Consider the following 20,570-nt stretch of genomic DNA (forward strand, 5'->3'; position numbering starts at 1 on the left):
AACATCCTTGATAGGAACCCTCTTGCACAGTTGGTAGGAACGCAGACTGGTGCAGCCACTCTGGTAAACAGTATGGTGGTCCCTCAAAAAGTTAAAAATAGAGCTACCCTACAACCCAGCACTTTCACTAGGAGGCATTTACCCAAAAGATACAAAATTACTGATTCAAGGGACACATGCAGCCTGACGTTTACAGCTGCATTGTCAACCACAGCCAAACCACGGAAGCAGCCCAAGTGTCCATCAAATGACGCACGGATAAAGAAGATGCGGTGTGTGTGTACACACATATATACATCAGAACATTACTCAGCCACCAAAAAGAACGAACTCTTGCCATTTGCGATGAGGTAGATTGAGCTAGAAAGTATTACGCTGAGCAAAATAAGTCCATCAGAAGAAGACAAACACCATGTGATTTCACTCGTATGTGGAACTTAAGAAACAAAACAAAAAGCAAAGGGGCAGAAAGAGACAAAGCAGGAAACAGACTCTTCGCTGCAGGGAACACGCTGCTGGTCACTGGAGAAGAGGCGGGGAGGGGGGGGAAGCAGGTGACGGGGATGAAGGAGCACACCTGCCGTGATGAAGGGCAGTGCTGACACTCTGTGTTACACACCTGAGACTAACACCGCACTGAATGTGACCTGATGGGGTTTACAATAAAAAAACAGAAAAAGTCCTGAAAAAGGAGGAAAGATGAGAAGCTCCTCAACACTCAGGAAGTTCTACCGGCCCCAAATCTGGTACCAAGCTTAACGGGCGACACCAAAAGCATCTTGAAACAAAGATGCCACTGTCCTCTGTCCTCGGCCACCTTGTTCCGGAAGCAGCAGCCACGCTGAGTGAGTGAGACAAGAACGGAACAGGTGTCAGCTTGGAGGAACGAGGATGGCGTGCCCCCATCTGTAAATACTGTTCACGTGACCAACCAACACTAAGGAGAGAGCTTCACGGTAACGACGCACACTGTGACCATTCAGAGCGACAGAGGGGACAGAGTTCATAGTGAACACCAGCGGCTCTTCTGCACCCTGGTGACAACCCACCGGAAGAGAAAATGAAAGAAAAGATCTCACACACCCTAGGACAGAAAATAAAATCTCTCCCGAGAATCGTGCACTTTCCCTGTGAAGACACTTTTAAATGCTCTAGAGACACAAGGAAGACTTGTGCAGAGAAAGGTATTTTCACCAGGGGGAGCTTCTGGAACACAAACAGTCTGCAGAAATCAACTCATGAATTTAACATTATGTGGACAAAAATGCTAATAAGATGTTTTCACGTGAGCCACTGGGAGTCTAAAGTCCACGTGGGAAAACGGACAAGTGAAAATAAACAGAGTAATTTTAGAAAAGACGAGTAACGGAGGGGAGCTCAGCTGCATGGACAGCAGAACCCAACCCACAAGCAGGGGTGAGGATGGCGGGCTGGGGGCGACGGGCGGAGGCTGGTGCTGTCCAGATCCCCAGGGACAGAACCAGCAGCACCTGGGGGTGGTCATTCAGGGAAAAAGAAAGCGCAGCCAGACCCTCAGGCTCATGGCCGGAACGTGCAGTCCAATGTACTAAATATTCAACTGCACGGACATCTCAGAGACGAGCACTGTGCCTGAGGGGTGAACCCATGGCTCCCAGCTTCGAGAATGTACCATACTCAAAAAATAATAATAAAAAATAAACAGAAAGCAAACGGTGACATGGTGCCGGTGAGCAGGACAAGGTCTGGGAATTCTGCCCCCCGCCCCCACCCCCCAACACCAGCTCTGGGGACTTGGTCCTTGTCCATGCAGACTGGTTCCAGCATCAAGATGTCTAGAGAAAGACAGCTTTTGTGACTTGGCCTAAATGCAAAGTGTGTGACGTCTTAGTGCAAAAGATTAAGTGTGCAATGTGTGTGTGTGTCAGAGTATGTGTGCACATGAAGGCCCGTATCCGCAGTCCGCACCAAAGCTTAGAGCTTTCCCCGTGGACAGGGTCACATGGCTCACTAGGTGTGTGACCACAGGACAAACCCCTGCCCTTCTGGCCTCCCCGTGCTCCTCCAAATGGAGGACAGGGCGATGGCGGGATTCGATGAGGAAACGTATATGGGGAAGGCACAGTGCGGGCACTTGAGCCTTTGTTATCAGAACACGGCAGGCACGGGTGGAGTGGGGGGGAGTGGGGTCTCCTTTCGGCCCTGGTGTGGCCAGTGCTACCTCTGGGATCTCACGGTACCTGCACTCCCTGCCTGGGTTCAGATCCTGACACCGAGTACCCTACCTTTTCCAAACTGGTGGCAGGCAGTGACCGCCATTCCCCCGGACACATTGCAGACCGTCACTTGCACCCCAGAGCCGTCTCCGAAATCCACTGCCAGATGCAGAGCTGCTCGGGAAGCCACCTGGACCCGGAACCCCAGACTGGGCGGCGCCTGAGCATCCGTGTCTGGGAAGCCACAGACAGCAGGGTCCGCTGCGTCAGCAGGAACTTGCACGGAGATGGCTCCAGGGTGACACTGAGCAGGGGGACAGAGCTGCTTGGGATGAGGCCAGCACGCTGAGCCATTGTGGCCGAGGGAGCTGTGGGGAGAGAGAAGGACAGCTTCAGAGAACACAGTGGTCTGATAGAAGGGACAGAGACCGAGCAGGTCAAGCTTTGTGGAATCTGATGGCAGGGCTTACTTTCCCAGTTCCCAAAGTGGGGTGCCAGGACCAGTGGCACCAGCATCACCAGGCACTGGTGAGACATGCCAGGTACATGGAGTCAGAAGCCGGGGGAGGGGGGAGAGGGGACACTGAGGGCAGCTACAATCTGAGAGCCCCGCTTTGGTGGCGCTAATCCCAGCCGCGGTGCAAATCCTCTCCCTTGGCACTGAAGTAAGGGCCGTACAGGCCATGCTCCCCAAAAGTCACAACTTCTGATGTTTCTGTGAAAACGCCAACACGGGCTGGGTGCCAGCCTTTCTGCTGGCAGCCTGTCCTGCTGTGAGTGCCCTGCATGTGCACTGGGAATGTGCAATCATTCGCAGCTCCAGTCCGGATGGGCGTGGGCCCAATCCGAATTACAGAGCCCACCCAGTAACGTGGGCTCTCGTGGGAAAACAGTGGCCGGCTGCGTGGCCCAGGGCGCTGGGGCTGCAAGCACTGGCCACAGCTGCAACCACCACTAGGTGACCAAGGGGACGATGATGTCGCCAGCTCCCTGGGCGTGGCTCCAGAATGGGGGTCTAGGGCGGACACTGGCCTCCCCACCACCAGCACCCTACCTTCCGGGTAAGGTGGGAGAAGGTGTGGTCGGAGTGCTGGTATGCAGGAACGCAGCCACCCCGACGGGGGCCGCCATCGCAATAGTGGCTGCCATGACGTCGGTCCCTGGAAGCCGCTCCGGGGCCACTTCCTCTGCAGAGTGCTGCCATCCCGAGGGGCAGGAGGGGGTCTGTGTGCTCAGACTGCAGGAGCCCACTGCGGGACAGGTGCACTGGAATTCAAGAGGTGAGTGAGTGAGGGGGCGTGCCGGGGCCTAGGCTGGAGGCCGCGCTGCCTTCTGTGCCGTCAGGAAGCTGGAGAATAAGGGTCCCCGTGCGGCTGCGGGCTCCCTCATCTGGGGATTAGTGCAGGGTAGCCTGTGCGTTGCAGATGGGCTCCGGAGAGGGTCCACGCCTGCCAGCGTAGTGGCCAAGAGCGCGCCGCCGGCAACCACCAGGAGCCTGGGGAGCCGTTGTTCATGCCCCAAGTTCACACTGCTCCCTGCTAGCAACCACGAATGAGCTCCTCTATAGGGTCAGCTACGATCAAAGGGGACGGCTGAGCGGTGACGCTCTTGCAGACATGGAAACTGCGGTGCACACTTTCCTTTGGTAAGGATCCAGCTTAGGTTACGCTTTCAGACCGGCTGAACCGCGTCTGAAGGACTAGCAGCCGGAAACACAGCTCACCCCCAAGATCCAGGGCTGCCTGACGCACCAGCAGCTTCCCGGAGACGTTCTGCCGCGGCAGGCAGACACCCACCTGGAGAAGCCCACAGAAGTCACCGCTCGCGTTCCCAGCCACGGACATCCATCGGCGACAGGGTCCCGGGCCACTGTTGCCCTGGAAGCTCTCGATTGTCACAGAAGGTCCCTGGGGGTTTCTGGGTACGAAGGAAAAAGGCAGAGACAGGAAGGCTCACTCGCTCACTCACGTGGCCTGTGTGGCCCACACCTGCTCATCAGCGGTCTGGGTGACAGCGGGGTGCCTGCAGGTAGAGCTGACCCCGCCAGGGTTGTGCCAGTGTTCCGGGGATGACTGCCACAGAGCACGGGTGTATTTAAAGCCATTCACTAACGTCTGTCCCTAACTGGGACCCTGCTTCAGATGGCTCCCCCGAAGGGCGGGTCACTGTCCTAACATGCTCTGTGGTCTGGGGGAGGCAGCCTGGGCTCGGGTCACAGGGAGCTGACCCCTGAGGCAGAGCCAGGCCTCTGCGGGATTCACCTGTGACTCGGGGCTGCAGCTGAATGCCTGGTGGCTCCCAGGCAGGGCGGCTGCTTATCAAGTCCGGTGCCCTCCATGGTTCTAGGAAGGGGGTGCGAGGGGCATGACCACAGCCAGCAAGGATGAGGACCTCTTAGAGGGTCCGTTTCATGTCTCATGCTACAGGACCCCATTTACCTCAACCCAGGGGCCCTATAGGAAGGATGTGCTGAGGCCACTCAGGCCCAGGCCACTCAGACAGGGACGCTGTCCCCCTGTTCTGCTACAGGGCTGGATCCTTGTCTTCGGGCCGGTGAAGCTGAGCTGCTCTGGCCCAGGCTGTCCTAACATGTTGGGCAGGAAGCCTCTGGGCCCGGGACACCCTGCTTCCAGCCATGGTCATGTGGCAAGGGGCATACACTTCAGATCGCAGCACACATGCCACAGGTCCCGTGAGCCCCGGGTCCTCGCTCCCCAGCCCTAGCCCCCGGCGCCCACCACCCATCCTTCTCGAGGAACCCAGCTGCTCTAGGGGCCTCGTGCACGTGGAATCCTGCAATACCCATCCTCTGTGACTGGCTTATTCCACGTAGTGTCCTGTGCTCTGGGTTCCTCTGATGCTACCATACCGCACCCGCGAGAAAACCAGTCTCCCACTCTTCCTTCCATGGCAATCGGCATTCTGAGCACCCTGCAACCCCCCATCCCCACCCCAGATGGCGCTCCCGAGCTGACGCCAGACCCGGTAGGTCCTTGCACCTCCCTGTGCAGTGCAGGGCTCCATCGGGGCTTGAGGACATACCTGTCGGCACAGTCACCCAGATCCAAAGCGGCCTGCATCCTCTCGCTGACAGCACTTAGCGCTGTTTTGCTGGTTGTTTCCAAAATGTTCTGGAAGGGGGACAAACAGCAGTCATTTAAGAGCTGCTTACAAAACCTTAGTAGATTTGGAAAAGCTATACACTATTTCTGTCCTAGGATAGCAGCTGGCCCTCTCGGGCTGCAGAGATCATGCAGAGAACAAAGCAGGCTAGCCCCTGTCCTTCCAGAGCTCACGTTCTCGGGGTTATGGGGGGCCAGCTGGAGAGCAGGAGCTATGGATGCCAGGAGAGTAGGGGATGACGGGAGAGGCAGGGAGGTCAGATGGGGTCTTCGAACCTGAGACTTTGTATGTCCTTCTGAATGAGACAGAGGTGTGGGCACCAGAGTGGCATAATCTGACCCATGCTTTGGAAGCCCTGGTCTGGCCACCTGTTGAAAAAGCGAAGCCCTGGCCTGGCCACCTGTTGAAAAAGGCTGAGGGAGGAGAGCATCCCAAGGGAGTTGTTCGGAGCTGGCTCTCCATTCAGACACTACGTCAGCCATAGAGACAGCCAGCGCCGACAAGGGTAGGACAGCAGCACTGGGTCTTCTGATGGAGTCCTTACAAGACGCAGGGCGCCATAGGCCGTCTGTGTCAAACTAACCAGCACAGACCTCCCTTGACTGAGACCGGGACTGTGTCCAGATGAATCGTCATAAGCTAAAAGTACTGTGAACTGGAAAATGCATTGAACACAGCAGCCTCGCGAACACTGAGCTTAGCCTGGCCTGCAATACACGTGCTCAGAACACTTCATGAGCCTACACCGGGCAAAAGCCTTGGCTACAAAGCTGATTGTATAATAAAGTGCCAACTGTTTCTGTAAGTGACTGGATGCTGTACTGAGGGTGAGAGACAGAGAGGCCATGTGGGCACAGGAGGGCGGTCGGGGCATTGGCTGTCGACCTTGGGACCGTGCACCTGCCGGGTAGCGAGCTGCCCCCCCCAGCATTCTGGGAGAGGACGTGCTACATGTCACCAGCCCGGGAAGAGATGCCATTCAGAATTCCAAGTATGCGAACAGCCACCCTAACAGTCAACGTGACAAAGCGAAGGAATAGCAGATAACCAGGAGGGGAGGCCGCCAGGCCGGTGGGGCTGCCCAGCAAGACAGTGCCACACTGGGAAGGCCGATGGGCCACCCGACTCCCGTGACCCCAAGGACCCCCCACATCAAGTCACAGGCCCTTCGAGGCTGTGGGGGGCAAGACGGACTACTGTACAAATGTAACAAAAGCTCCAAATGTTTTACTTGGCATTAATGAAAACATAATTCTGATCAGGGGCCCCAAGGTTTACCAGGAAGCAGTTTTTAGGAGAATAAGACACCTAAGAAGAGAAGCATTAAGTTTGCCCTTGCTGTTCCGTCCTGAAGACAAGACTAAGGGTGTCTGTCTTTCCTCCTGAAAGACCCAGGATTTGCCACGAGTCAGGGTGGGGTGAGGACCCAGCTCAGCTACCCAGTGTGTCTGGTCTTGTCCTCCTAACTCAAGATGTGTTTACCGAAAATCACCCCCAACCTGCCATGTGAACTACAGAAATGGGTTTTATAACCTTCACTGCCTGCAACATTCACTTGGGGTAAGAAATGTAATGACTCATTTGCTTTTGTTCTAGAAAACCGTATTTGCTCATCAACTTTTTATGTAACACTGAACCTACGAACTATGTTATTTTACAGGTCTCAGACCCAATTCTAGAGTGGGGGGTGGGGGTCCCCCCAAAACACCAAGGGAGTTTCAGATACCAGCAAGAATTCGACTCACTCTGGCCCCTTCTACCCAAGACAGCGTCAGACCCCACAGGGGATGGGTTCAGTTCCCCCACACTGTCCCACACACTGAGGCGCTGCCGGGAGCCTCAGGCTGGTTCCTCTGTTTCTGATCTGCCACTACCAATGGTGGGTTCCAACGTTCTCCTCCTAGGCTCTTTTCATTCACTGGGGGCGCTCACAGAACTCAGGGAAACCTGTAGTCATGTTTGCCAGTAAAGGATACAATAAAGGATGTGACTGTACAGCCAGATGGAAGAGGAAGGGGGTGTGGCGCTCCCATGCCCCCCCGACCAGGGTCCACTGTCCCCAATCTCCACGTGCTCACCAACCCAGAAGCTCCGTGATCCCATCCTCTTGGGTTTTTTGGGAGGGGGGTGGTTAGAGGTGGGACTAGGAGTTTCAAGCAAAGAATCACAGGGCTGTTCCCCCGGCAGCCAGCTCCCCCAGCCCTGGGAGGGGGTCTGAAGGTCTCCTTTAACATAACACAACACACCCTCTGGCCCTTAGCTAAGGGTGAGTCCAGGGGTCTGGGGAGCTGGGAGCCGTGGACAAAGACCACACCAATGATCAAAGCTGTATTTCTTCCAAATCCCGATATGGCATGTGACTGTTACCTAATTGGGGTGTAAACAAGTCCACGCCATAACCTGAAGTTAGGCCTGTCTGTTCTTCCCAGGGAGCGCAAGCATTTTACAGACCGATGGAGTCTCAAGTTTGCAAAGCCGGGCCACAGAACGCCTCACCATCAAACCCGCCCCGGGGATGCAGCCTCTATGGCCCTCACAGGGGTGGCTGGGGCTCCAGGGAACAGGGCGCTGGGGGCTCGGGTGGGTGGGCTCAAGGGCAACAGAAAACCCCAACAGCACAGGCAGGAGGCCCTAGGCCCTGGGGACCCAAGGCTGAAATACATATCCCCCGTCTGTGCAGAAAGCAGAGCCCCTCCCACCCCGGGGCTGGCTGCATATGGTTATCACAGGAGCAGGTACAGGCGGGGGTGGGGAGCCTGCCGCTGCCCTCGACAAACCCACGGCAGCAGGGTCCCCTGGTATCTCAGAGAGCACCCTGCATTTGAACCTCTAGCGAGCCCTGCTAGACAAGTGCTAGACAAGAGCATGACAAGTGCACCTTGGCTGACACCCTTTCTTGTTATCCTGGAAACCCCCCTTTGAACTGTCCCAGTGTGGCCGGTGAGCCTGGAGGAGCTGCCGACAGGCACAGGCGCACTGAGATAGGCTAATCTTCGGATACAAATGCCCTCATAAGCACAACCGCGGACCCCATGGGGAGCACTGGGAACTCCCACGAGGAGGACTGGGGACCCCCCATGAAGAGCACTGGGGACCCCCACAAGGAGGACTGGGGACCCCCACTAGGAGGACGGGAAGCTGAGCTGCAGGAGGACCTCTGCCGGGGCAGGGAGGCTCCTGGAGCGTCCGCGAGCTGGCTCCCTCGGGTCAGGACAAGAAAGGCTGGGTTCGGGCTGTCTGCACTGCCTGCTGGGAGTCAGAGCTCATCCTCGGCAGGACGGCGTCACGCTGTCACTCACGTCACTCTCTGGGCCACTGCGCATGGTTCACCCCCCGCGGCTGGCTCAGACACTGCCTTGCTTCTCACACCTGGAGACGGCCTGTCCCACCTCCATCACCCCACCTCCGCCGGCCTTCCCGATGGTCACGCACGGGCGCACTGTACTCCTCCGCCCTGCTAGTCCAGCCTGAGTAATGGGTCTTCCAGAAGCAAAGCCCAAGCGCCCCAGATACAGCAGCAGCTGTCTCAGGAATACCTTGTCCCATGACACCAGCGGGGGTGGGCGCTCTGGTCCCGCGTCTTCTCTCCCAGATGTCCTCATGCCCAGAGGACCGCTGGCCTTCTCAGGGCTCCTGAAAGGTGTGGGATTAGCGCGGGCCCCTAGGGAAAAGGGAAAGACCAGGTCTGAAGCCTGCAATGTACAGCCAGGAGAGGGTGGCCGAGGCATGCCGTAGAATTTGCCCTCGGGTTGACACCACCTGCTTTCCTGTGGGTCACAGAGTCAGGTGCCTGTGGGACCTGCCTCTGAGTGGGGGCCGTGTCTGCGTTCGGTGCCTTTTCTGTTTCTAACTCACTGATACAGCGTCTTGGATAAGCCAACACCAGGCACTGTCGGGGAGCTCCCGGGCCAGAGTCCACGCTCACCACCTGACCCGGAGGGCCATCCCTCTCTCCTCCAGCACTCAAGCCTTCCCCATCAGAGAGATGGGCACAAAACAGGGGAACCACAGGCCCAAAGACCAGGTGGGGATTTGCTGGGCCAACATGAAGGCCAATAAGACCCCCGAAGTTTAAAAGCCAGGATGCTTCCACACAAGGCCTCTGGATCCATGCTGCCCAGCTCCCAGGGCCAGCCAGGCCGGCATCCACAGGCCGGCATCCACCTGCTTCGCCTGCCGGAGCAGAAGGGACAAGCAGTAGAAAGAAGGCCCCCGCCACAGATGGAACCACTCATGCCAAGTCAGCAAACCTGGGCGTCATACATCACCTACCCGTGCTGCCAGCCTCCCCCAGAAAAGCTGTTGTAACAGTCAGTCAGGAATTTCCGGGTCAGCATCAGTGAGATAATCTGTCCCGTGGCCCCTCCCCGCAAAGGAAGATGAGGTGGTCTACCCAGTGAGAACCCCTGCCCTTCCCCTTGGGGAAGATGACCTTGCCTGGAACAATCCTTGCTTGTCTTTGCTAGTAATTTCCTTGTCTCACCTTCCTCCCTATGAAAATCTCCCATTTTGCACTGTTCCTGAGGGCGTATGTCTACATGCCCTGTGGGATGCCGCCAGCGCCATGAATTACTTAACAAAGCCAATGAGATCTTCACACTTATTCGGTGGAATTTCTTTTCCAAGTCATCCCTATGCCCAACGCAGGGCTCAAACTCGGGACCCTGAGATCTAGAGTCTCATGCTCCACCAACAGTCAGCCAGGCATACTAGAATTTTGATTTCTAACCTAAGAACTGCATATGGGTTAAAACCACGGAAGCGGATGGCAGCTTCAAGGGCATCTGCGAGGCCATTTTCTCTAGTCCTGCAGAGGTTTAAAAATGTCCACAATTCAAAAGCTACAGGAAGCATTTCCACGGAGCCCTGGCTCCACGCACAGCCTGGGGGCACGAAGCGGAGAGCCGGCCCTGCACCTGCAGACACGCAGCCCCCCGAGCAGGTCCCCAGAGCAGGGCCAGGAACGTTGGGTGGAAAGGAGGGGGTGCTCTGGGTTGGCTCCCCTTGGGGCTCCTCCAGCACCTAGCCCCTGGCTTCCATCAGCCACGTCAACGCCCCTTGCCACCAGAGCTGGTGTCCCCAGCACTGTCCCCAGGACTGCCCAGGCAGCAACATGGCATTCAACTTCCCAGCCTCCCAGGATGACATGCAGACCGACTGAAATATTTTGAGTCAACACCACTATTTACTATCAGGACTCCGATGGGTTCCTATCTCGTGCTAATAAAAGCTGTCCCAAATTAACCGACAGCCAGATTCCTGCAGCTTCTTTAAAAACGAGCTGAGTGTCTGAGTTGCTGTCCACAGAGCCAGATGCCACCCTCAGCATGGACTAACATGTGCCTGACAATGTCTGCAGGTGAGCTAGGATAATAAAGTGACCTCTGTTTCTCCGAAACCAAGCGATTCCCAGAGTCACTGTGGTCAGGTTACAGGAAAGAAAACCCAGCCTCCTCACACGAGCACAAATGCTCCGGACAGGAATGATCATGGGAAAGCATCTTGAAGATACAGGGTCACAAAATGACGCAGACACAAATCTGAAGGAGAAATGAGCTCATGAGGGAAATCTATTCCCCACGATCGTCACATAAGAGTCACGAGGGTTAGTTTCACGCTGGGTTCCGTCCAGATGCCTAAGCCCCGCTCCCACCAGCACACACACCACACACACTGCCTTGCTGGTATTTTAAAGCTCCTCACTGCGGTCAAGGGCGCGGCCTGAATGCAGAACTCAAATATTCCTTCAACCTGAAGTAACACTGGAAATTAAGTTTCAAGCAACCACTTAAGACTTTTATTTTAAAAGATGAATAATGGAAGTATCGTCTTGCGTTGGTGTGGGGAAACCCAGCACTGTGGCTGTAAAGCATCCCCTGTCGCATCACCTGGGCGCCCCCATCACGTAGCTCCATGGGGCCCCCCCAGACTCAGTGGTTCTCAAGGTGCAGCCCCTGGACCGGCAGCAGCCTCCCCTCAGACACCCAAAGGCAGAATGTCTGAGGCAGGCCCTATAACCTGGTTTCAGCGAGCCCCCTGTGAGTCTGATGCCCTCTGGAGTCTGGAGATCTCAGGAGAGGTGGGTAAGGAAGGTTCTGGGTCCAGAGGGGGCTTCCGAAGCCCAAGTGTCACTGACTGGCAAGCTCAGGGGGAGCAGCCTGGTGTCTTCTATTCTTTGTTTATTCTGTACTTTCTCACCAGAAACCAGGCTAGGACGGCCCCTCCCTGCAGGTGCGGCCTGGGATGGACTCAGGGCTGTGGGCTTGGCCGGCCCCACCCCGCCCCCCACACAGGGAGCCCCAGCCAGCGGCTCCGTGCCAATGTCCCTTCCCAGGCCCTTACCGACTGGCACTCCGTCGGAGGGATGAAGACTGGCATGCTCCTCGGCTCTCGGGGATGCGGTGCCGTGGGAGGACCAGGAGCAGACAGCCCAGACGCACCTAACAGGGTGGGAACAGATGAGGGGTGCTACATGACGTAGCAGTCTTACTCACAGCCAGCCTGTGCCCCCTCTTCCATCCACGTCTGTAGCTTGTGCCTAAACTGAAGAGGGACACAGTTGGCCACACACTGATGGAAAGTTGTTTGTGGTTTTTCAACAATGTTTTCCAAGTGTGGGGCCTGGCCTCAAACTGTGACTTGAAACAGATTTCTCATCTTGCTTTAAAAGAGCCTCCTTCCCTCCCTCCGTCCGTCCCTGCTCCCTCCAGCTTCAGCACTGGGGAGCAGAGAACAGAGCAGGGCAGGCCCACAGCCCCCTGCCCGCTGCACCTCTCCTGTGTCCCCTTCCTTCACCTCTGTGTGGACCGGACCCACCGTGGAACAGAAGGGCCCAGACAGCGGGGATAAGACTGCACCGCATGACAGTGGCCAAACGCACCAGCATGCCCCTGCCGTGTGATCCCCACCGTGGACCAGGGAGGGAGAGTGCGGGTATGTGTCACAGTGAGATCAGGGGGACCGTGGGAGATAGGGAGCTGTGCTCAGACACATCGGGGGTACCTCCAGAGCCAACAATTCACTGCACCCTCCCACATTCCCCCAAGGGACAGAGGGGACACCTGCAGAGCTCCAGACCGCTGGCCTGAGGCCCTGAATATGGCCCCTAGTAAGCTGGTGCACAGACTGGAAGGCCCAACCTGGGGGATGGGGGGAAGGGAGGCACTGGTCACTCCTCTACATGCTGTGGCTTCTTAGGGCCAGGGACACCTGCGCCTGCGTCCATGGGGCCGATCGCCATCCAGAAGGATCGATGTACAGTGATCAAAAAGCCCTGAACTGAGGTGTGGGGACTGAGGTCTTGACCAGACATGGGGTGCCATTCCGGGATGCCACCCAGGCCAGGCCCCCGCCCCCAGGGCTATGTGCGTCTCTGCACTGCAGGTGTGAATCCCGAGGCTGGGCTCGCCTCCCCGTGAGAACACGTGCACTTTGCAGCGAGCCGTTTCTGACCTCTCTGCGCACCTGTGAAGCCGAAGCCTGGAGAGTAGATGCTTTCATTTAAGCAGGGACTTCTGAGAAGGGAAGACTGTGTTTACACCAGCAGCTTCCTGATGCAATGACCAGGCAGCTGCCGCCAGATGGCAGACGAGGACCCTTTATGGTGGGCGGTGGGGCCCTGGGGAGGCAGCGGTGACCACGGAGTTCTGACAAATGGGGAGACCCGGGCTGAGGGCCTCTGAGGACCTCCGTTCAGCAGCTGAGTGAGGCATCTCCAGGGTCTCCTTCCCACTCCTGACCACACCCGTCTCCCACAGGCCAGGGAAATGAGAAAAGAGAAAAGAGACCATTTGGAATGCAGCACATCCTACAGCAAACCTGGAGGGACATCCCCGAGGACCAGGGGCAGATCAGACAGGGAAGGCCCCGGGGAACCTCTACCCACTGCAGGCACCTGCCACCCACCTGGGGGCACTGCCAGGGCCGCCTGACAACACCTGACACAGAACCACACACAGAAGAGATTGTGCCCTGAGAGTTCAAAGATCTTTTCTAATACAAAATGTGGGGGGGGGTGTTGGAAGGAAAATGTACATAGAAGAGAGACTCTCCCTGGCCCTGGAGGGCCAGCTCTGGCCACTTTCCTGGAGGACACGTGTGCGTGAACCTGCCCCTTGGTGGGACGGCACTGCTCACCCATCTGGGGACAGGCCTCTGGGGCGTCGGGGAATGCAGATGGTGGGGGCCACCTCAGGGTTTCCCAGCACCAAGAAGGAGCTAGGCAGGGCCGGCTGAGCCCAGGATACTGAGGGGACTCTGACCCCCCCAGCCTGCCCAATCTTTCTCCTTTCCCCTGCCCCAGGGAGAGCATGGGAGAGGCACAGGAGTGACTCAGTCCCCAGGACCTCCTCCTCAGAGGCCAGAGCCTCACAGAAGGTGGTATGGGGGGCACTTCTGCGGATCAGCTCAACGAGGGAGACCTAGACATACCTGAAGCTGCGTCCATCCCCCACGTGAACAGACGCACCGGGGGGAGAGCAGGGCCCCCCCCCCCCCCAGGTGAACAGACGGACAGGGCGGGAGAGAGCAGGGACATCCCTCCAGGTGAAGACAGCAGAGGACCCCCCCTGCCCAAGAAGTGCTATTTACAGGCTTTGCCTTTTGTTGTTTTCCTGTGTTTGTTCCTTCAGTGGCCCGGCTACAGGCCTGTGCTCTGGGGATGCTCATTGCTAGGGTCCTTCAACAGGACCAACCCCCACCACCACCCCATGGGTAAGAGTCACACATCACAGACTCTTTGGAAGCCACGAAGTCTGGCGCATCTGGGTGGTTTCCAGGGAAGGGACTGTGCCTCTGACCCCTGTGGCTGCAAGACCCTATGGCGGGTCCTGTGCAGAACTTGGACTGAGAAGGGTCCAACGTCACGCACAAACACATGCCACGGTTTCACACAAATACAGAACACAAGCACACACAGACATATGAGCATAGACATGCACACGCAGGCACACACACAATCACACACTTGCACACTCAGACACACACACGGCACATACAACGGATACACAGAAGCTGTCTCTCTCTCTCTCACACACGCACACACACAGGGGCAAGCACACACACACATTAAGCCCATCTCTGTGGAATATTCCTTTTGAAAGAAAAAGTCCCGAGAATACGCTCTAAAATACAGGTTCTCAAAGTCCCTGCGACCAGTGCCGCTCACCTCTGCGGGTCATCAGAAACGCCTTTCAGGGATCCCTGGGCTCTCGGGACCGAGGTCCTTCCTGGTGTCACTGGGTCACGGCCCTGGCCACAGCAGTCAGCTGGCCAGCATCCGCCTGCATCCCCTGGAAGACAGTGGGGAGGGGAGGCTCATGCTTGTACCCGACACTTGTCACACACGGGGGAGCAGAAACCTTGCCAATAATCTGCTCCCCATCCGAAAGCTTGATTCCCTGCTACTCTCATGGAAAGCTTCTCTTAAGTGCAGGGGTCTCTGTGCATTGGTCTGAAACAGGCCAGCTCTCCAGGGGAAGAGGGCATCTGGCAGCGGAGAGAGTTGGAGAAGCCCCAGCATCCATGATGGACACCACGACAGAGAGGAGGACTGAGGGGGGACTGTGGCCCCTCGGTGCTCCCACCTGCACACCGCCGTTGCACCACCGTCCCCAGGCCTGGCCTGAATCCTATCAGGATAAAAGTCTCTTTTGACTATTTGTCAGTTCCTTAGTTCTTCACGTCGACATCCTCATTGAATAGGGATTTTACGAAAGTTAGTTTTTTTTCATGTTTTAACACTTTTCTGCCTTCCCCCAGAAATGTTTATGGGTGCACAAGGTCCTGGAGAAGATAGCGGTGCCCTGTGGAAGCATGCTTTGTACAGAAGTTGGTTCCCAGGTGGGGAGGGTGGGAGGGTCCCAGGAGGAAGACCAGGGAAACTGCCGGTTCCCTGGGCAGATTTCTCGGAGTCCTGTGATTTCTAGAGCGTTGCTGGGGCCCTGCAGAGGAGCAGGTGAGTAAACAGGGCCCAGAGCCCCTGGTGGGCTCAGCACACTCGTGGGGGGTGGGGGGGCCTGCACGCCCATCCCTTGGACTCCGGGGCACCTCCTGGCACCTCCAGCCCCCTTTGGCTCTTCTCCACCGGACAAAGGCTTTCCCATGAGCTATGCAAACAGGAAGGATCCCTGTGATTACAAGATAAATCCAGACCCACCCGCTGAGCTGGCAAACAAGGCCCCTTTCCAAAGCCCTGCAGCGGCCTCTGCCCTGTTGTCACCTTCCCCTGGGATCTGAAGACCCACTTCGGAGCCACCATGCCCCAGGCTGGCATTAGCACCAGCAGTGGGGACAAGGAGCTCTAGGCCCCGGGGAAAACCCAATATGCAGTGACCCTCAGAGAGAAAAAATGTCCCAGTGCGCCCCCCCCACCAGCTGCAGCCACAGCTGACTGGCGCTCCCTGAATTCCATTAAAATAAGTAAGATTTCATGTCTCCATCACGTTGGCCCCGTTTCAGTGTGGGACACAGAATGTTCCAGGTGCCCGAGCCACTTGGCCGGTAAGAGGCTATGGGCAGGCCACAGGCTATGGGCAGGCCACCCCGGGAACAGGAAGCACACTCCGAGGGACACTCGGAGGTACGGGTGGCCCGCTGTGTGGCAGACGGGACAATGTCCCAGGAGCTCTCTGGCCAGAAGCTCCAGATGATATCAGTTATTGGCTTTCTTTACGAAAGAGCCAGGGAAACTCTGCACAAGGAGCTACCAAGACTCTCCCAGACGTCACCTGCCATCCGAAAGGTTCCTCCCCACAACTTCCCTGCACCAGGACTGAGCCCCTGGGAGAATCTTCCAGCAGGCAAAGCACCTGATACAGCCATCCAACCCTCTGTGGTTTCTGCTAAGTTTCATGAACAAAAGCCACCTATTTAGAATTATTTTTTTAAACCACAAATTCCGTATTTTTCCCCAGGCCAGGGGCAGGCACGCATTCATTGTCCTCTTTACATGCCCCAGGGCTCCCCCATCAGGACACCAGCATCAGAGCTGGGGGGGAATTCGGTAATTACTGCAGCAAAGGTGAGGGGAGCTGCTGAGATGCTGGTAGATGTGAACTTACCGTCCCTCAAGCTGACCCCAGGAAGGGGCTGTAGCACGGAGAGCAGGGGCAGGGCTCGAAGGAGTGCCCTCCAGCCCGGACCCCCACAAACCGCTCCCATGGGGCCTCCCACTCGAACTGGACAGCCGCAGGTGCGCCCACAATGGGCCCACAGCGGCAGGACAGCCCTCCCCTGTCCCAGCGGCAGAGGGCCTGGCCAATCAGGCGCGTGCTGGGGGGGAGCTGGGGACTCACTCACCCACTCCCCCAACCCCCACCCCCTGCCTCCACCCTCCTCCCACCGAAGCCTCACAGCAGCCATCACACCTGGCGTGAGTCTTATCTGGTGTGACCCTGCAGAGTGTAAGCCTGGCCGGGAAGGTGCCCATACAAAGTGGGTGACAGTGACAGCGAGGGGGCGCCCTGCGCTCCCAAGAGGCCAGAACAAGATGTTGGCAAAGCCCTTCTCCAGGTCAGGTTCCTGCAGCTAGGGGGGACTGCCCTGCACACCTGCTCCTTTAGAATCTCTTCTCCCCACCAGCTTCTAAAGGAGACTAATTATCCAGAAGTCAGGATCTGAACACCCTCATAAGTGATCCCAATGGCCTGGGCACTCTGGCCACTTTGGTGGGGGGCTGCCATCCTGATGGCCTGATCCAGTTGCTAATTGTTCTCCCTCCTTCCTTCCTTCTCCCTCTCCTATCCCCTCCCTCCCACCTCTTCCTTCTAAGGCACTCCTCCTCTCCCCTTCCCTCCTCCCTCCCTCCACTTCCCTCCTCTCCCCTTCCCTCTTCTACCCCCTTCTTCCCCCCATTCCCTCCTTCCCTTTCCCTTTTCCCTCCCTCCCTCCTCTTCTTCCTACCCTTCCCCCTCTCAATCTCTTCTCTCCCCCTTCCCTCCTCTCCCCTTCCCATCCCCTCCCTCCCTCCTCCACTTCCCCCTTTCCCCTCTACCTCCTCCTTCTTCCCTCCTTCTCTCCCTCCCTTCTTCCCCCATCCCCTTTTCCCTCTCCTTCTCTGCAAAGTCACAGGGACACTGACAGGACACAGATCATCACAAAAGTCAGTACTCAGCACTGAAGACTTTGGTGATCACTGATTTTTCTCTTACAAAATACATTATGAGCATGAAGATAACATAACCCATTTTGCATGTATCTCCTTCCAAGGCAGTAATTAAGAAAAGCACAAGACGTATTGGGGGAATTTCTTGGGGTCCACAAAACACATCGTTACATGTGAGTACAGCAAGGCTGCTGGACACCCGGCCCTGAGTGGGCGTCCCCCCCACTGGTCTCTTTCTTCCTTTGACCTTCTATCTGGAGAAGCTTCTCCCTAAAATCTACACCAATCAAAACTATTGATACAGATAACTGATAAATTACAAAATAGAAATAAGATCATCTTTGGAAACCTTTGCTATATCTGACCACTCAGGTCATGTGTGTGTGTGTGTGTGTGCGTGTGTGCGCGTGCGCGCACGTGCACACACACACATTCCTTGAGGGTTCAGGACATGCCCTCACCCCTGGTCCCTGGTTCCTCTGGGCAGGAGCCCCTCTAATCTTCTAGAAGCCTCTGCACAGCTGAGTGGGAACCACCAGTGACTCACCAGGTTACTCCAGCTGCATCCACTATGAAGGGAGGTCCCTGTGTCCCTAGGGGGCAGATGAACCACCAAACACCCCAAAACCACCCTGAGCAGGACCTCTTAATGGGACAAGCCTCACACTCCAGTCCCTGCCCCAAGAACTCCGCTGCCAGGGGGTGAAGGTGAGCAGAGGCAAGCCCCCCACCCCCGCCCCACCCAAGGGAGAGGAGGAAGACAAAGGGACAAAAACAGGAGGGGTCACCCTGGCCCTAGTTCTGCTGTCACTCTCCCCTCTCCTCCTGCTCTCCGCAGATGGGAAGCCCCCACCCAGCTAGCCAGACCTGGGGTTTCCCTCCCTAACCCTCTGCCTGGTGCACATGGCTGCAGCCAGGGCGTGCTGAGAAGTGATGATCAGAGCCTCCTGCACACCACTGGGCAGACCCATGAGGACAAGTTCGGGGACCAGTCTGGGGCCTGGTTTCTCTGCCTGCTCCTTGACTCAGAAAGCACCTGAGGGCCGCACTTCCTTTAACCCCACAGAGGCAGCCTCTCTGAGATGCTACACCTGGGACAGGGATACAGCACCCACGTCCCCCTGTGTCTCCCAGGGTCTCTGATGGAACCAGAGCTCACTCAGTGGGGTTCAGGGAGGCAGCCCCATCCCCGTGCTCCTAGGGGTCTTCCCTCTGGTAATCACAGATGTGCAACCCCCCCCCCCCACCCCCACCTCCTCACCCGGCTAGCCTGGGCCCCAGTGGCTGTCACACTCTCCTCACCACAGGTTCGGCTACACCAGCTTCAGCTCCTCCGCAGGCCGGGACGCAGTCATTCTGCAAAGCACTGCTGCCTCGCTGGTGTTCGACTCGCGCCGCGACCCTCCTGCAATCTCACACGACAGGTGAGAGGTTACTCTTCTACTCAGGAAAGGATACGTGTGGATGAAGAAGAAATGGTCTTTGCCGGTGATTACAGACTGTGTTCAGATAATAAATATTACTCAGGCCCTCCAAAAATAATTTATTTTTTGTTACGAAACTGATTATAAGAGTTTCAGAAAACACCTCAGTTTACAAAGACCAAAATGAAACATTCATGAATGATCAGGTTTAAGCCCTGGTATATATTTTTCCAACCTTTTCCTGTCACTCTCTGACACACACACGGACATGCACACACACACACATGTATGTGATTATTCTCGAACCGGAATCTGACCGAACACACCCGTAATTATACATCATAAACCCTGAGTGTCTCTGAAACGTTACTTTTACAGCAGAAAATACTGTCACACCATAGATAACTTAACAAATCCCCCAGGAATTCATACTCAGGATTTCAGGATTTCAGGATTTTTTAGTACAAGACCACAGGAAGAGCTTTGATTATAATTTCTGTGGAAATTCCTATAATCGGAAGTATTGGGTCGAAGGGCACGCAAGCCTTTCAGGGCTTCCCAAACACAGTCAATAATCGAGCGGAGCCCAGGTTGTCTGTGGGGTTAATGCACCCCTCATCTCTGGACAGAGACTGCCCACCTCCTGGCTCAAGGACTATACTGAGAAGCTGAAAAACGCCAGGAGCTGAGGCTTTCTTTCCAAAACCGCACTGGACTCCAGAGTCAAGGACACGGCTGTGTCTCTTCAAATGCAGCTCCACCCACTGGACGGTGTCCACCGAGAACACGAGCCACTTGGCGCCTCTGCTGCCGGGACAGAGCCACGCTTCCCGCCCAGGAAAACACAGACCGAATGGGTCCTCTGCCAGGCCCAGGGCACCTGCGAGGAGGATGATGAGGCACCAGACAAGAGTCACGAGCTGTGGGGTCAAGGATTCTTAAACATCCCTGAGCTCGAGCACCAGAGAAGCCCCACACGGCTGCAGCCAGCAGAGCATGTCCCCGAAGTGCAGGACGTGGGCGAGACCTCGGCACTGGGGGTGTCAGTCTGGAAACACGCTGCCTGTTCAAACCCTACACACGTTCCTCGCGCTCCTCCACTGAGCTGGCAGAACTCCCCATGGCGCACTGCTCAGGAAAGCAGTTCGGTGGGTCCCTAAGCCCGCGGGAGCCATCCTCAGCTCAGGCTCCGAGAGGCCGAGGCCAGGCCAGCGCGAAGCAGGGCGTGCTGCCAAGAAGCAGGAAGAGTGGCCCGCGTCCCGACCCCCCAGGGACGGCCTGCGGGGCCACATGCTCAGACTCAGGCCATCAGTAAAACCACTACAATCTGGGAGCGCTTAAACCAACGCTGTAGAAATCGGAGGGCAGTTACACATGGTTGTAGCACATTTTAGAAACTGCATGTGAAGCCGCTTTACCACAGCAGCTACCCCGAACATCCTCTTCCCAGATGCAGGAAGCCATGGGTGGACTCTGACTGCCATGCAGGACTCAGGCTCCAGCTGCGCGGTGGCGCCCGGAGGAGAGGGTTACCAACCCCCAGTCAGATGCGTGGGTCCTAGTCCCACCCCACCCCCAGCCGTGTGGCCCCAGGCAGGCCACGCAATCCACTCTGGTAAATAAAGGATCCATGGTGCAGAACTCCAAGTGTCTGAGCAGCTCTGACATGGACGGGCCTTGCCCATGACACCAGACACCCAAGGGCGGGATGCCAGCAGATGCGTC

The 20,570-nt window shown here is 56.7% G+C and overlaps 1 protein-coding gene across 1 annotated transcript in view; it reads right to left on the bottom strand.

The window, feature by feature from the left end:
• The window catches only part of PKD1L1 (polycystin 1 like 1, transient receptor potential channel interacting), a 92,418-nt gene extending 75,973 nt beyond the window's left edge, over positions 1-16,445 (bottom strand). The window contains exons 1-8 of the mRNA XM_046020269.1: positions 16,379-16,445; positions 14,485-14,608; positions 11,661-11,758; positions 8,855-8,979; positions 5,238-5,326; positions 3,992-4,112; positions 3,250-3,461; positions 2,265-2,563 (exon numbers count right to left, since the gene is read on the bottom strand). Of these exons, the coding sequence (XP_045876225.1) occupies positions 2,265-2,563; positions 3,250-3,461; positions 3,992-4,112; positions 5,238-5,326; positions 8,855-8,920 (787 nt within the window). The 5' untranslated portion in view covers positions 8,921-8,979; positions 11,661-11,758; positions 14,485-14,608; positions 16,379-16,445. The remainder of the gene's footprint in view (positions 1-2,264; positions 2,564-3,249; positions 3,462-3,991; positions 4,113-5,237; positions 5,327-8,854; positions 8,980-11,660; positions 11,759-14,484; positions 14,609-16,378) is intronic.
• Positions 16,446-20,570: the final 4,125 nt, after the last annotated feature.

Source organism: Meles meles, chromosome 10 (assembly GCF_922984935.1).
Source record: "Meles meles chromosome 10, mMelMel3.1 paternal haplotype, whole genome shotgun sequence".
NCBI lineage: Eukaryota > Metazoa > Chordata > Mammalia > Carnivora > Mustelidae > Meles > Meles meles.